Consider the following 15,721-nt stretch of genomic DNA (forward strand, 5'->3'; position numbering starts at 1 on the left):
TATTTTGAGATATATGTCACTTTATCCTCTGGTATTTATGCTTAAAGGCTTAAGATATCTGTCATATAACTTACTTGGTGAATTTAGATTAGCCAGTGCCAAACTGATAGACCTCACTGAGAAGAAATCAGGATACAGTTTGTTGTTAATTCTGCACTAGTGTTTATTCTTGTGTCTCTGGTGATATAATCATATTGATTAAAATAATAGTAAAGGTAGCATAGTCACATGGTTTCTGTTTTACATGACACCTTTGTTTTCCAAATTCCAAAATTCCAAATTTTCCAAAATTCTGATTTTGAATTCTAGCTGTCAGATCAGGGAAGGAAAGACTCTTCTTTAAATATGCCAAAGAATTAAGTATTTAATGTTTGCAACTCTTTAAAAATCTAGCTTGAAACATCAAGTAATCACCTATTGATCTGTCTATAGAACACAGGCAGATACAATAATTTCTTGGGGGATTTGCTTTTCATGGCCAACTGATTCTAATTTCTCTTCTATTTTGTAAATGAATGTTTAAATAGCTGTTCACTTGAGGAATACCCCCTGCATCTGTGTTTAAATTAATAGATGGCGTCATCTCACCTAACTTCAGCCACCTAAAAGACCGGCAGCTACTGTCCGTAATTGTCTAGTCCATAGAGAACAGCAAGTACTTACAGCATCTTTCCTCCATCCTAAAAGAGGCACCTAAAGAGACTGGATGAGTCGTTCCAAACCAGGTGTCAAGTTTCCTTGTGTAGTCAATGGAAAGAGACAAACACCATGAACTGTGTAAGAAATGAAGGCAGCCAGCTCATACCACACACCTCAGTTTTGGATGATAAAGATAGAAGACATTGATCCTAGCTTGTGGGAAGAAAATACGCTTTTCAATTCTGTAAAATGTTTTACCTGAACAGATTGCTCCAGGAAAATTTAAATTTAATGACAATCTGACATTATAATTTTAAAATGTAATGGAGAACATTTTTTTCCTCTGACTGTTTTTCAGAACACCACTGGAAAAGTTACAAATTTGGAACAGTGCTGCTGTTGTATTATGACCAGCTGTAGGGGTTAATTAATTCTGTCTTCAAGATCTAAATAGAAATTTCATATCATACCATCTTAAAGGCTTTAATCTTGTAAGAAAAAAATACAGTTCTTCCTTCTTTTCTGAATTTTATGCAACTTAGAAAAATGTCTTCAGAACCAATATGTGATATTTGTCCCTTTCTTATTGTCTGTAACTATACCATAGTATATGGTCATTGTGATAAACATATATACTAAAGTGGGAGGGTAAACTGAAAAATAGCCCTCTTTCTACAGCGGTACAATTGAAAAAGTCATTCAGCAAGAGCTTCAAAAATGAAGGAAAGAATTTAAGTGTACAAAGAAGCACAATAAATGCAGTTTACTCCACATCTGTATGAAATACATGGCTTCAATAACCTCAGTGATATTTTAGTATATTATTTATGTTCACAAAGGATTTTTTTTTCCTCCTCCACTCCACTGAAATAGGATATCTCTACATGAGTGTAGAAAAGGGTTAAGTGTTCTCATATTCACCCAGGATCTCTGGTGTGCTTTGCAGCTCTGCTGAGCTCCCTGCTACCACAACTACCTAGTACATGAACTAGCCAATTTAGTCATGCTGTCTATCCAGTTACATACTGAATAGCCTTGTTTCGGTTTTTTGTTTGTTTCACTTATGTGTGAACAATAAAAAAACTGAATATCTCTTCATACTTGATTAATCATTGAATTTTCCCAGATTGTAGTTGCTCCCAGATAGCCACGCTATACTCCAGCAGTAGAGGTCACTCAACACTCAGCCCTCCAAGGAGGGCTTTGAATTCCAGGCTCACCTGAAGACACAGACATGATGGTAGCAGCTACAGCCCAGGACTTGCTGCAGGATTAGGAAACAGCAAAGTTGAGCATCCTTTGTAATTGTATTGGGTACCATCAGCCAGGGTCAGGAGGTGAATGCAGCTACAAAATGTCAGAAAAAGTATTGGTTAACAGATTAAAATAGAAAGAATATCATTGTAATCTAAAACAATATCAGTATGTGTGTTTGTTTCTATAGTAAGCTTTTTAAAGGATCATCGATGTTTAGTGCTGTGAGCCCAAACTCTTGAATTTTACACTTCATACTGGTATTATAACCCTGGTGGTGTTAAGCACGGCTTTTTGGCCTTTACCCCAACTATAAAATTAAACTAGTGCCCTTATCTGTCTCAAAAGACAATACAGAGGAACAATGAGCTCTTTTCTGCTGTTGAGAATTGCCACTCTTCACAAACTTTTTTTTTTTTAAGTTGTATTATCTGTGAAATAATTACCTTACTAAAACCACTGAGATCTCATTTGCCCCTCACCAAACAACACAATGAGAAAAATAATTTTATTATAAAGTTTGTCTTTTTGTTTTTCAGAGCTGTGTATGCAAAGGTAAAAGTCCCTGCTTTTGTGATAGCATGAAAGGTAATAAGGTAAGAACAAATACATTTTTCCTTTTTTAAGATTAGCTTATACCTGAAAATTGTTAATCCATTAGTTGAGTTGATACAGTGAGTGAATTTATTGTGTGATGGTATTCTGTCTACAGAGAATTGTAAAAGGAATACATTACCTTACAAAAACGTGCTAAAATAACTCTGGGGACATTGTTTAACTAAGATGACTTTTAAATTTATTTTTTTAAAATGCATTCATTTGTTTACAGCATTGTGTGATGTTTCAACACCAACAGAAGAACAGCTGTCCAAAGCACTAGGTCCCTTTCACAAACTCCTAACAAATGCCCACAGATACCATTACCTTGGCAGCAGCTCTGCTGTTACAAATTTCATAATGCCATCAGGAGTGTCATGTTCAGTGCTTCCCTCTTTGCATCTTTGGACCTTGCCCATCTCCCCCCCTTTTCTGGTTCCTGAAGGAAAGCTACATGCACTGACATCAAGCAGATAAATCTCCTGCAGACCGACACAGGGGACGAGTTTCTGGGTCCTAATCACAAACACCTTGCCAGCAGTGAGGGAACAGCATCAAATCCGTCAAAAGTAACAGAGCCGCAGCTCTGCCTGTTGCCAACAGTAGCTTGGCAGAGGCTCAGAGTGGCTTTTAGACAAACCTGAATTACACAAATACCAAAAATTCTTTCAAACTCCTGCTTGTAGTTGGAAAAACAACTGATTCACAAATGAAAGGGGCATTATTAAAGAAGTCATGGCTGTAATTCAGGCTAACTGTGGACACAGTGGTTGCCATACTAAACCTTATCAGTAGATTCCAGATGTCTGTATAGGCTTAGGGTTGTGATTAGTCCCACCGATCGACACATCTGGCTGGTAAAGAATTATTCACGGCTTTCCTCCTGTACTTTTATTACCAAGACAAAATGTAATGTTGCACCACAGTAAACACTACTAGTCTTGCCTTTAGGAAGCTTCATTTCAGTGGTGGAGAAAAGTTCTCTCAAAGTAAATATGCTCATTATTAAAACATATTTTCATAAGTGGGAAAGGAGAATACTCATGTCTTTAGTAAAATCTCTGCTTATTTTTCATGTTCTTAGTTGGTCTAACCTGACTTTGTCCTAACCAGTAAAATTGAGACCAATTGAAAAATTAGAAAAAAAATAAGCTGCCCACTAAAAGAGAAACATTAATAAGAATAAATACCTGCAACTTGTCTTCATCGGTTCCATGTTAAAGCAATGGAGCAATGAGTAGGTAAGAGGTAATCATTGTTTACACTGATGGAATTTTTTTCAGGCAGCTTTGGAAAGTCAGGACAATTACATTAATCAATATGTTTTGATAACTGTTCAACGTTAAGAAATTCTCCAACCCGAGAATCCTCTGATCTTGTTGATCTGTCAAGAAGAAAGTGTGGATAAAATTGCCTGTACTGTATGGAGGGGAGTGAAGCTGTCAGGAGAGCGCAGTGCTGCTCTGTAGCTGGAGAGCAGTGAGGGGGTAGCAAGCTCAGTGGAGGAAGATCAAGGGCTTCTTTCGGTTTTTTGTGAGTTAGTATCACACCCCCTCCAGTGGCACGTCTTGGTATAGCATTATCCTTTTTTGCCTTCCTTGGGACACTGCTGGATGAAATAAATGATTTGTTATAAAAAGCTATGACGGTTTATGATACAGATCTCACAGACACTTCATAATGCAATTCTTATTTTGATTTGTGTTAAAATATTCTGGGTTTATATTCTATCTTTTTTTTTTCTTTTAATTCAGAACCTATTTAAAATCTGGTGAGCTTGTGGGATTTTGAGGGGCGAGAATTGGTGGAGGGAGAAACCAAGGTATTTTGGCTTCCCCGAGACTTCTTTTGGATCCTATCTTGTGCACCGAATAATAAGATACCAGAACTTCTGCACAGCAGAATTTCAAATGCTTTTTTGTATAACTCTCCTCTGATAAAGCAATAGGAAAATCAACTCTAAGAGAATCGATAACCCCATCCTCTCTCTCCCGTGTCATGCTGTGATATATAAGGTCTTGAATAGGCGGCTCTTCACTGATGTAGAATTGAGCATGCTAAATTGCTGCTATGTAAAGAGCTGAAACACCTTTTCTGTGAGTTTCTAGGCTTGAAGCACTTTATTTTAACCAAGATAAGACTTGCATCTTCATTGTATTTAAATAAAAAACTGAAAGTGCTCCTTCCGCTGTAACTTAGCCTCCTGTATTCTATTTGCATAGCTTTAATCTTCTGTGCTTCCTTTACGTGGTTTGGTTATTTGAACTTGACCTTAAAAGACACATGAAAAAGTAATTGGGTGTCTTAATCTCTGAGACTCAGAACAATTTTTAAAAGTTGTTGCTTAAAGCAAACTTCTTTTATTCTATCTGAATGGTTTTGTTGCATTTGACTCCAACCCTTTCCATGGCTTGCATGAAGAGAGGTATTGATGATTTGGAACTTCCTGTACAGCAGCAGCCATTAAGTTTGCCAACTAGAAATTAGGACTGCTATGATGGATTTGGATTTGTGTTGCTTGTAGGGACTAAACACGATATAGAATATTAACAAGGAATATGTATCAGCTGCTTTCTTAAACTTTTCCTGCTGCCAATTAACTTCTGTACTCTGCAAAATCTTGAGTACTGTTGTCTTCTGATCTCTTCAACCATACTTACGAGCATGTTACTTCAGTGGTACCATGCGGCCTAGGCAGCACGTAGGCGGGACCACAAAAACAGGTCAGTGTGGGCAAGGGTAATATATCTGCCACAGTAGCAGACAGATATGTAGAAGTTAAAAGGTACTGAAAGTAATGAATACCTTAGAAATGTTATCAAAAGGAGAATTCATGGATATTTTAAGAACTTCATTCTCTTAATGTTTACAGGGTGAAAAAGGCTTTCCTGGTGTTCCAGGTCCACCTGGTCACAGAGGCTTTCCTGGTCCAGAAGGGCCTCCAGGGCCCCAGGGACCAAAGGTAGGTGTGTATGTGAGACACAGAGAGAGAGACACAGAGAAACTACTGTGCTTGACTGTGAAAGTGAGCTATGACTGGGTAGAGATTTCTGTTTTAAAAAACAAGACCAAATCAAAACAAAACCTGTTTCAGAGTCTCCTGTTTGGTGAGGGATGTTGTGTGGTCACCAGCTGCAACGGTCATTTTTGACGGAGTCGAAGTAGCTGATACGAACGTGGGCTTTTGTTGTCAGCTGTCCATTGGCCAGTGCTAAAGCACCTGGACTGAACTGCCAGAGGCAATGAACATGGGTCTAAATAGATTTTAGCAGCATAACCTCAATTTTGTCCTAACAGTATACTCTGACATCTATTGCTGGAAAGAGAGTAAACAAGCTACTACTGAGACAAATATGAAAAATAGATTTAAGAAAATTTGAAGACCAAGATGGTTTTTAAGATAAATCTTGGTCTGTTTAGGAAATACCTAGTTGCCTGCAGTATGGGGAGAGTGACTTCGGTGACTTGGGATTTCTTTCTTTCCTGTATGCCTAAACTGAGGCTGAATATGAATTTTCAATGACTCCTGCACAAGCAGAAAAAACAAATAAATTGCTCATTAAAAAACATTTCATTTCTATTTGTCTTGAGGAACAGCACTCCTGCTGTCATCGATAAATTGACTCTGGTGAATAAATTATTTGTGTCTAAATACGGCGTGAACTCAGCCACAGTATAAATCAGGAAGGTACTGCCACAATCACATTATGTCTCGGACCTGCACTAATGTGGCTCCAGCACTTATCCATACCTTTAAACAAATGTTTTTTATAGTTCTAATTTGTTTGGGTCTTGTTGCATTATTCTGTCCTGTCTCGTTTTTACAATACTTTGTGGAACTGATACTCATGGTGGATCTCATACATGTTGATGAGCCATTTATTTGAACTCATTGAAAGTGTTTAGTAGAGCATTTCCCTTTTAATAAGTGATAATAACTTCTGCAAGAATGGCAAAAAGTAAGGATAATTTGTCTGCAAGAACATCTCTGTTAGCCTGAATGCTATCTATTGTAGTGTATTCCAGTTAGCTTTTCCTATTCACCACCTGTACATTATCTTAAACAAAATGTCACCCAGGATTTTAGGAGCTATGCAGTTCTGTACATTCCTCATTTCCTTTCAGGGAACAATAAAAGTTTCTTATTATCAGTAAAGCTTTAAGTGTCTTGAAACAATTCTAGCAGGTTCTGTCTAGACTGTGCTGTGGCATGCTTTGCTGTCTTCTTTCAGCCTTGCTCTCCCACCCTGCCTAGCCCCCTTTCAGCCTGCTCCTGGCTTTCCTTTCCATGCACAGCAGTGCAGGTGAGAGTGGTTGGTACATGCATCTACCTGAGCGTTAGATGAACATCACCATATCTGGGAGCTGAAAAGCTCTCCTGAGTACTGGTGAGGCTTCCAGCTATTTCCTCATAGGGAAGCACTTCCAGGTCTCACAGTTTGAACAGATCCATAGCAACTGCTTTCTCAACATAGCCTGACTGTTACTTTTTTGACTGATGATGAGATATATCCCCTGTAAACACTGAAAAGGAGGGTAAGATGCCAAGATTTATGCAAGTTGTATTAAATGCTTGTTTGCTTTAGTGTCTGTAATAGGCAAATCATTTATTTATATAGTTTTGTGTGCATGTGTTGATATTAAAAATATTGCATGTCCTGTTGACAAACATGTGCTTTTTCTCAATTATGTTGAAATACGTTGTTTTCCACTTGTGATCTAGGGTTCTCCAGGGCTTACTGGCTTAGTTGGACCCAAAGGTATACGAGTAAGTATTTATATTTTAAACAAACTTGTATGCATTAAATGTCATGTTAAATGCCAAATTGGTTCAATAATTTGTGAAAAATAAAAAGAAAACATTATGTATGATTTTAAAGTACTTGTAAAATTTATGACACGGAGTATGCACATGCATTATCTGTTTTTTAGAACTTTTGCCTTTTTTGCTACACCTTATGTACAAGGTTCATGCTGTATGTATTTAGTATTGGGGTGTGCTGTGAAAAAGTCAGACTAGAATTCCATGAAGAGTTGTTTTGGGTTTTTTTTCTGTGGCGAAACCAGTCTATGTTAACAGTGCATAAACTACCATTATACTTGGTTCACAGTCAGAAGGGTTAAGGAAATAATGATCTTTTGATAGAATCATACTTGCATTCATTCTTCTTATGAATGCGATCAAAAGGAAACCTGCATCATGAGCTTTTGCTTAATATTTGTAATTTTATTCCTGTTTTTATATCATTAGGGAGTCGCAGGAATACCTGGATTTTCAGGTCCCCCAGGCCTTCCAGTAAGTAAAACCAAAACTGATTTAACCATTTCTCTCTTACTACAGTCTTCAGTACACAGTTATCCGCAGCCCAATGTGCTCACTCTAGTCTCAACATCAGCATTGTCTCTGCCAGTTAGCCTAGAGGTAGCAATCTTGGCATCAGCAGTTCTTACTCATTGTAATGATTTAAGAACACATTGTAATCTGTCAAGTCTTGTGAAACACTACTCCAAGATAAACTCTTTCAGTGTTGCTGTAGGGGAATATGAATGTGTGAAAACAAAGCTTGTGTCAATTTTGCACTTCTTTTTAGGGTGAACCGGGAACTGTTGGTCCTCCTGGACGCTCGGGTGTTCCGGGATGCAATGGCACAAAGGTACAAACCAAGCTGAATGTTATGGAGACTGTGTTTGGCTATGCTTAGGAATGGCCAAAAAGCATTCTGAATTTTTCCACCGATATACAACAACTTTGATTTGTTTTGGATTGTGACTTTATCAAGTAGGAAAAATTTGAATCATGAGGCCAGAGGAAGGATAAGTGCTGCCTTTTTGTGTGGGATAGATAATTAAATAATACATGTTAATGGCCTTTGCTAAAAAGTTAAGAATAATATTTGATATTTTGACAGATAAAACTTTTTTCATTAAATCCAGAAGACCTAATCAGTTTTGTCCATCCTGTCCTTCTGTTGAAATGGGTTATAGAAGAGATAGATAGTTAATTAATTTTATTTCACCAGTATCTAGCTTGCAGTTGACAATTCGTAAGTCCTGAAAGCAATTAAAAGAAAAGGCTTAATGTTAAGTTAAAGGTTTACTAGTTTTTCTTTGCTCTATGAGCAAATGCTTCCAGCATTCTGAGAGAGGGAGTCAGAAGAATGCCTACTACAAAAAATCATACATTTCTAGTGAAACAGTGAACTGATCTGACACAGCTAATGACTTCTAGCCCAGACACCAGACTTTAAGGCCCGTACAGTCAGGCTGTGCCCCTTCTAGCAAATATGGTGATAATGCAACTCACAATTTTTGTATGATAACGTAAAACACTTCTTTTGTAATCACATTTGCTAAAATCAGGCCAAATAATAAACAATAAAATGCATTAACAGTCACTCTTACTACTTTCAGGGCGATCGAGGTTTTCCAGGTCCTCCAGGTAGAAGAGGTGCTCCAGGCGTTCCAGTAGGTGTTTGTGAAATTCATGATTGTGTGCATTTCTACCACATAAAGCCATTCACTGAAGGAGTGTAAAGCCTCACATTAGCTGGTATTGACAACAGTTGAAATATATAGGTATCCCCATTTTATTAATATGAAAACTGTGTGGTAAAGAAACCAAAGTTAAAAGTAATGCTTTATCTGCTGCATGTTGGGCCTCAACTTCTTAGTTAATGAGTGCATGCAAATTCATTGACTGGTGTTAGCTCTTCAGTGTCTCAAGGGATACTCATGAAAATTTACCACACGCATCTCTAAAGGTGTCTAATATATATTTAATAGATTGCAGTTTCAGTTCATGGCTAAATACCTTTGAGGGTATGGCCTAATTAAGTCAATAAGAACCAGGAATTAAACCCAAAACTTCTCGTTATGGCTGCATTGCTTTAACCCTGGGGTTTGTTTTTTCTCTTTAGAAATGTGTTTTTAAAAGAAACTTCTAAACAACAAATGGAAAAGGAATGCTGTCTGTCAAGTTCCAGTGGCTTCAAATCTAATAACTTCTAAACATTATTTTACTTCCCCAGCCCTCCTGATTTTATTTATTTATTTATTTATTAAGGTCAGGCTTCAAAACTCTTCTGCCTTCACTTGTAAAATTGGAAATGTGAGACTGGACTATTTTTTAACAATATGTCCTTTCTTCTTAAATTGCAGTCTGGCACAGTGTCATGGTTTAACACAGTAAACATGTACCTGGCTATACACCATGTCCATGAAAATAAATCACTTCAAGAGCACTGAGCTTAGAGAATATTGAGAATGTGTCCTTTCACCATTGTCTCTTTTGCTTTTCTGCTTTAATAATATGATTGTTCTTCTCCCTAGGGTATTGCTGGCATCAAAGGAGAGAAGGTCAGTTATTTACACCATATTACGTGAAATATTTATTGGTGATCAACAGTTTGCGTGTATGTTCACTGCTGGAAAAGAGTTCCTAACATCTCCATTCATGGGAAGCAGAAGGTCTGCTTTCCAGAAGCAGCAACCACAAACTCTTTGGTGCTTCATCTGTACTAGTTGCATTCACCCTGGCTTACAAAACAGTGTATACATTTTTTTTTTCCCTTGAACTACTGTTATTGCATGTAATGAATTTAACACTTTCAAGCACACGAAGAACTAAGCCCCTCCCCCAAACAGCTTATGAATTCGTATGGAAATCTGCAGATGCACTAGAGAGTATTTTAAAGGGATAAAAAGTACCAAAGAAAAATTGAAGGTCAGGACTGTGGGTGAGTAATGTAGGTATGTCTGAAATGAAGACTGCTCCTAACAGAGAACTGGAATGCCTGAAAAGGTATATTCTGTTTAATAAAATCTTTTTTAAAGGTAGAACTATCCATAGTGGACAGTTGCCATCATTATGCAATCCTGATGTTCCTTATTTCCCTACAAACTATATTAGAAGATTTGTTCCACTGTGGAGTTCTACAGCATAACTTTTTATCTTCCTTTTTATCTAATTGTCCAGGGGTGCCCTGCAGACGGATATAACCAAGGGTATGGTGCAAAAGGTGATCCTGGATTGCCAGGAATGCCTGGACTTCAGGTAATTCAGAATTATTTCAGACTATGATTTTTATATATAGAGAGATACATACATATATATATATATAAAAAAAAAGATATATACAATAGGTGTGTGTATGTATATTAAGATGACTTTTATGTAATAGATATCATTTTAATGTATTATTTTCTCTAGATACAGTATTTTTTACAATTACCTCACTAATTTCAAAACCAGAAAGTAATTCTGTCTTTAAAAAAATTATTAACTTTATGTAATCTGCTTAATACAATATATTCAAAGTCTTTCTTCTGACTTTACAAAACAGAGTACACCAAGACAATAGTAATTAATTTTGCCATCAGAACCAGTAGTGTCCATTATGTGTTAGTAAAGTGAGATAGGGAAGTCAGGTTGCAGACAAACAACAATATTTTAGAAATGGAGAAAAACTGGTCATAGATTTAGGGGTTTACCCCTACATATAGGATAGGATAGGATAGGATAGGATAGGATAGGATAGGATAGGATAGAATAGAATAGAATAGAATAGAATAGAATAGAATAGTTTGGTTGGAAGGGACCTACAACGACCATCTAGTCCAACTGCAAAAATTGCCCATGAAGTAAGATTGAACAGATTAGACCAGCTCAACTTCTAGAGGGGTACTAACAAAGGACGGTATGATCCGTATTTAAAAGATGGAGATTAATAGGAGAAGGCAGAGCAGACATTTCACTTGACTGTTACAATAAATGGAGGACAGTAAAAGGAAAATCAAAATTTTTAATTTTCCGTTTCTTTGAAAATGAAGCTTTAAAGTATAGAATTTATTGCATAGAATATTTGAAAGATTAAAGACTTATTAGGGGTAGCAATAGGACTATAAGGATTATGGGAACGTCCACAGTTAAATAGGACATATATCCTCACTTGAGTAGTTTAGTTTTAGAACAGATATGTTTTCTTATGTTTCAAAACATATGCCAACCAATGAAACAGTGGGGAGGAATTACACTCCTGTGTTATCCTGAGACATGAAAAGGAAATCCAGAGACAGTTCTGCTCCTCTATTTGTTATTCAGTTCATCGAACTTAAGTGTTGTGGTTTGCTCATAATCTTGCCAGGAGATTTATTCCTGTTTCTTTTTTAATATGCAGGGTGCCCAGGGTACTCAAGGATATCCTGGGGAACTTGGACCACAGGGCCCTCCAGGGGCTTCAGTGAGTATGAACTTATGTCTCACTTGTTACTTTAACCTTTGGTTTTCCCAGAAACCCATGGAATTACACAAATACAAGTACCTGACTCTCCCAGACTTGTTTAAGGTCTAGAGACGTGTATGTGAAATACATATCCTTCTGCACACATCTAATTTTTTTTTTTTCAGTTTCTTTTGATTATTTTTATGCATGATAATTTCCGTTTTTTCAGAAGCATCCTTGTCCATGTAGGTTGGACATAAATAGGCATAAATTTTGATTTTCAAATAATTACCTATAAGTTCACTTTAAATACTAATTTGTATAACTGTAAGAAAGAAAGATGTGTATGTTTTCAACTAGACTGTATAGACATTCTGTCACTCACAACAAATTGCGGTTGTAAAGGTGGAAGAAAGAATAAAAATAGTGATATACCTCACGTGAAAACTGGGTACTTCAAAACACCTATATTGGTGCTGAAGATTGTAATTTTTTAAATTAAGAATTCTTTTCTTTCCTTTTTTGTAGGGCATGCCAGGGAAAGCAGGACCTCCTGGACCTAAGGTAGTCTCGGATTGGTAATAAAAATGAAAAATTCCTATTATGTATAACATCAATTAACTTGTTTTGTAGGTGTTCTTAAAATTAAAAAAATAACATTTGGGGTTTTTTTTACAGGGTCTTATGGGACTGAAAGTAATAGGAACGAAAGGAAGAAAGGTAGTTGTATAAAATGCTTAAAACATTTTTTGAGTTTTGTTTCTGTTTTCTGCTTTTTCTGTTATACTATGGTATACTGTTTGGGGAAGTAAGTACACTGAAATAAAAGTTTTCAGTATATATGTTGAAGTCTTTTATTGGAAAATGGAAACATGGCAATTAATATCTAAGGACAAACTGTTTTCACATAAGAGCCAATGATATAAACTTCCTGAAAGAAGGGTAGAAACCTAAGAGGAGCCAGTAGTTAATATTTACTAACACATAGGATTAAATTCATTTATATATCATTTGCACAGTGTTCCTAAATGCTTATCTAAGCATGTAAACATTGGTAAATATATAGCATCTGTAGACTCACAGCTTCTTATGGCCAACATCTTTTCAGTGTCAGCCTTTACGATGCTAGAAAACCTCCCAGATTTTGAATAAAAATTGGATGATTTGTTGTGCATGTTCTTACTTTGTATCCCATATAATTGACATTAAGCTAGAAATGACTCCGAATACATATATTGTCTCTCAGGACCTCAGCCTGCAGTTGGAGGACCAGTGTAGTCAGTCTGAATGTCCTTACAGGACCCTTTTAAGAACTTGGGGCATCTCACAGTTATGCTGACTGACCTGCACTGATTCAGCTGTCAACCAAAACAGCACTATCTGACAGTGGGATTGGTTTTAACTTTGTAATTACTACCGGGAATGTGCTAGAAGTTTCCTGGGAAAATTTCTGTAAATAGAATTGATTATTCATTAGCATTAGCTCAGTTGACCTGGGAGCATCTTGCTTCCTGATGAGAGTGTGATGCATTCTTTGCTGTTACGCTGCAAGTGCATGCAAAGGCATTCCACCGGCTTAAAATCACTGAAAATTATGGATGTTGTTTTGTTGAGCTCCACAGGAAAGATCACCTTTAGGACTTTCCCTGTTCTAAAAGAGCCTTCCTTGATTAAAAAGTGTACTGCGATATTAATGTTTTCGGTTAAGAACACGTGAAAGCTAACTTTATCTGTCAGCACTATATTACAATCATCTCCCTGTAACACACAGACTGCAGTTTTGAGGGTGTCACCAAAGACAGGTCATGTATTTTATTGATTGACTTAAATTGGGAGAAAAATAATAATCAAGAAGATATTTTTATTTGATTTAGAGTTAAAATTGTCATATAACTTTTAAGTAAATAGTAGTAAAATTTGTAAGCTAATTCTAGATACTTTAACAGGAATCAGCATATGCCTTTTTATATTTCTCAGCTAGGAGAAGGTTGTCATAGTAGTCTTAAGTCTTCCATATGCCTTTTTTATTGGAAGATAAATAGCAAGCAAAGAGAAGTGTTAACTGTATTAGCAGCTAAGTGTAATGACAGGAAAATTTTCACTATGTCAAAAGTATAGCGATGGTAATTTGAAACAATAAAAACATACTGCTTGTAATCACTCTGTTTTTCTTTCAAGGGTGACACTGGATTAACTGGACCCCCTGGACCACCAGGAACCGTTATTGTGACATTAAGTGGACCGGACAACATGACGGTAGTAAAATTGTTAAACATCACATTCAGATAAGCCATCTTACTAGGTTTTACTTTGAGAGGACATTTTCATCTTTGTTGTTCCGATAACATTTCCTTTTACCCATCCTAGCATATTTCAGACTTGTTTAGTTGGATACTGTGTCTGTACAGCCAGCTCAGCTGTGTAATCACATGCACATCTGCACAATGCCAGTGGAATGCTAAATGCTTATTAGTAACCCACCTGCTGTGGATCTCCCAGTACTTGAAAAGTAAATCACTCTTAGCTTCACCAAATCAACATGGATTTTCTGAACAGCTATCAAAGCCACAGCTGTGTTGCCCTCTGGGCCTTGTCACTGAAAGTATCAGGACTCTGAGCTACCAGAGTTTCGCAAAAGCTTACAACGTGTTCATGTACATTTCATAGTTCATTTTCTCATTGTTTCTACTGGAACATGAGTAATCATGGAAAGTGTTGGGAAAACAATGAGTATTGGAGAAAGGAAATACTCTGATTCAGCTTTCATTTTAAATATTGCTTTGTGAATTAAAATTCTTGCATATCGTCCTTCTATAGAACTTAAACAGCAGTAGTTGATACACAGTTTTAAGTCTTCACATATTAACAGAACAAGTCTTCAACCTGTTCTTGACTCTGTTTTCCTTAATTAACTTGCATCTAATCCATGGAGTTATCAAAACTCCCTCTCCATTATGTGCTAAAATAAAAAGTGAATTTTGTATCAAGACTGTATTGAGGAGGGAAGAGAAAGATTGCTGAAGCAAGGTTCAACTTTTAGGCACAGCAGCTCTTCCCTGTTTAAATCAAATATGGACCACCTGGAGCACTTCCCAGTCACAGCTGTGGCAGTTTATCATGGGGGAATGGCAATTTTTCAGAGACATTGGGCATTAAGTTTAAAAACCCCTCAAAACTCCTTACATAAATAGTTTGGGGCATGAGTCTAACCAGGTAATAATTAGGCAGTCCATAAACTTTGGCTTTACAATGACCTTAGGATGTGGCTCAATACATAGTAGTACTACAGAGTAAGGTTGTCTAATCTTGAGCCCGCAGAGGCAAGGATCGTGTGGGTAGCCACTGCATTTACATATTGGAGATAACTGTAGCTCCAGTGAAGGAACTAAGGTTTATTTCTTTTTTCACCTGCAATTTGTTGCCATTTCTGGGGGTATTTACTCCAGTCCCCTTGCATGCAATCACAGGTAGGTCCTTTTGAACTCGCTATGTTCAGAAATACGTGCAGAGCCAGTTTCTTTTTCAAACATCATAGACTTAGGCAGGAGCGCTGATACGAAGTTTCTGTTTCTTTTAGTCATTTAAGTAGACCATCCCTGCTTGAAGAAGCTTGCTGGTAATGTAAGGATTTCTTGTTTGTAAACTTGAGTGTTATGGTAAGCACAGAAAAATCCAAGAGACCATATTAATTTTTTATTTTCTGTGTAATAGGACTTGAAAGGAGAGAAAGGAGAAAAAGGATCAAGAGGACTTCCAGGGCCAATGGGGTTTACAGTAAGTGACCAGAAGTAAATCCCTTAAATCTAGATGTTCGGGCAGTATCACCTAGTAAATGCTACTCTTTAGAGTCCAGTATTTACACTACTTTTTCCAACCTTTAATGAATAGAATAGAACTAATGAATAGAATACCTATTAATAGCATTCTAACTGTACTTTATTTTTATACTTTTTTTAAAAAGATAACAAATTATAAAAGTTATATTTAATTTAGAAAACGAGAGTCTCAAA

General features: G+C 36.7%; 1 protein-coding gene across 1 annotated transcript in view; it reads left to right on the forward strand.

Moving 5' to 3' along the window:
• The window catches only part of COL4A3 (collagen type IV alpha 3 chain), a 66,343-nt gene that overhangs the window by 11,768 nt on the left and 38,854 nt on the right, over positions 1 to 15,721 (forward strand). Inside the window, exons 2-14 of the mRNA XM_076343280.1 lie at positions 2,433 to 2,489; positions 5,363 to 5,452; positions 7,214 to 7,258; positions 7,742 to 7,786; positions 8,082 to 8,144; positions 8,902 to 8,955; positions 9,820 to 9,846; positions 10,466 to 10,543; positions 11,667 to 11,729; positions 12,240 to 12,275; positions 12,390 to 12,431; positions 13,890 to 13,967; positions 15,423 to 15,485. Coding sequence (XP_076199395.1) covers positions 2,433 to 2,489; positions 5,363 to 5,452; positions 7,214 to 7,258; positions 7,742 to 7,786; positions 8,082 to 8,144; positions 8,902 to 8,955; positions 9,820 to 9,846; positions 10,466 to 10,543; positions 11,667 to 11,729; positions 12,240 to 12,275; positions 12,390 to 12,431; positions 13,890 to 13,967; positions 15,423 to 15,485 — 741 coding nt within the window. The remainder of the gene's footprint in view (positions 1 to 2,432; positions 2,490 to 5,362; positions 5,453 to 7,213; positions 7,259 to 7,741; positions 7,787 to 8,081; positions 8,145 to 8,901; positions 8,956 to 9,819; positions 9,847 to 10,465; positions 10,544 to 11,666; positions 11,730 to 12,239; positions 12,276 to 12,389; positions 12,432 to 13,889; positions 13,968 to 15,422; positions 15,486 to 15,721) is intronic.

This window comes from Aptenodytes patagonicus, chromosome 6 (genome assembly GCF_965638725.1).
Source record: "Aptenodytes patagonicus chromosome 6, bAptPat1.pri.cur, whole genome shotgun sequence".
In the NCBI taxonomy this organism is placed as follows: Eukaryota; Metazoa; Chordata; class Aves; order Sphenisciformes; family Spheniscidae; genus Aptenodytes; species Aptenodytes patagonicus.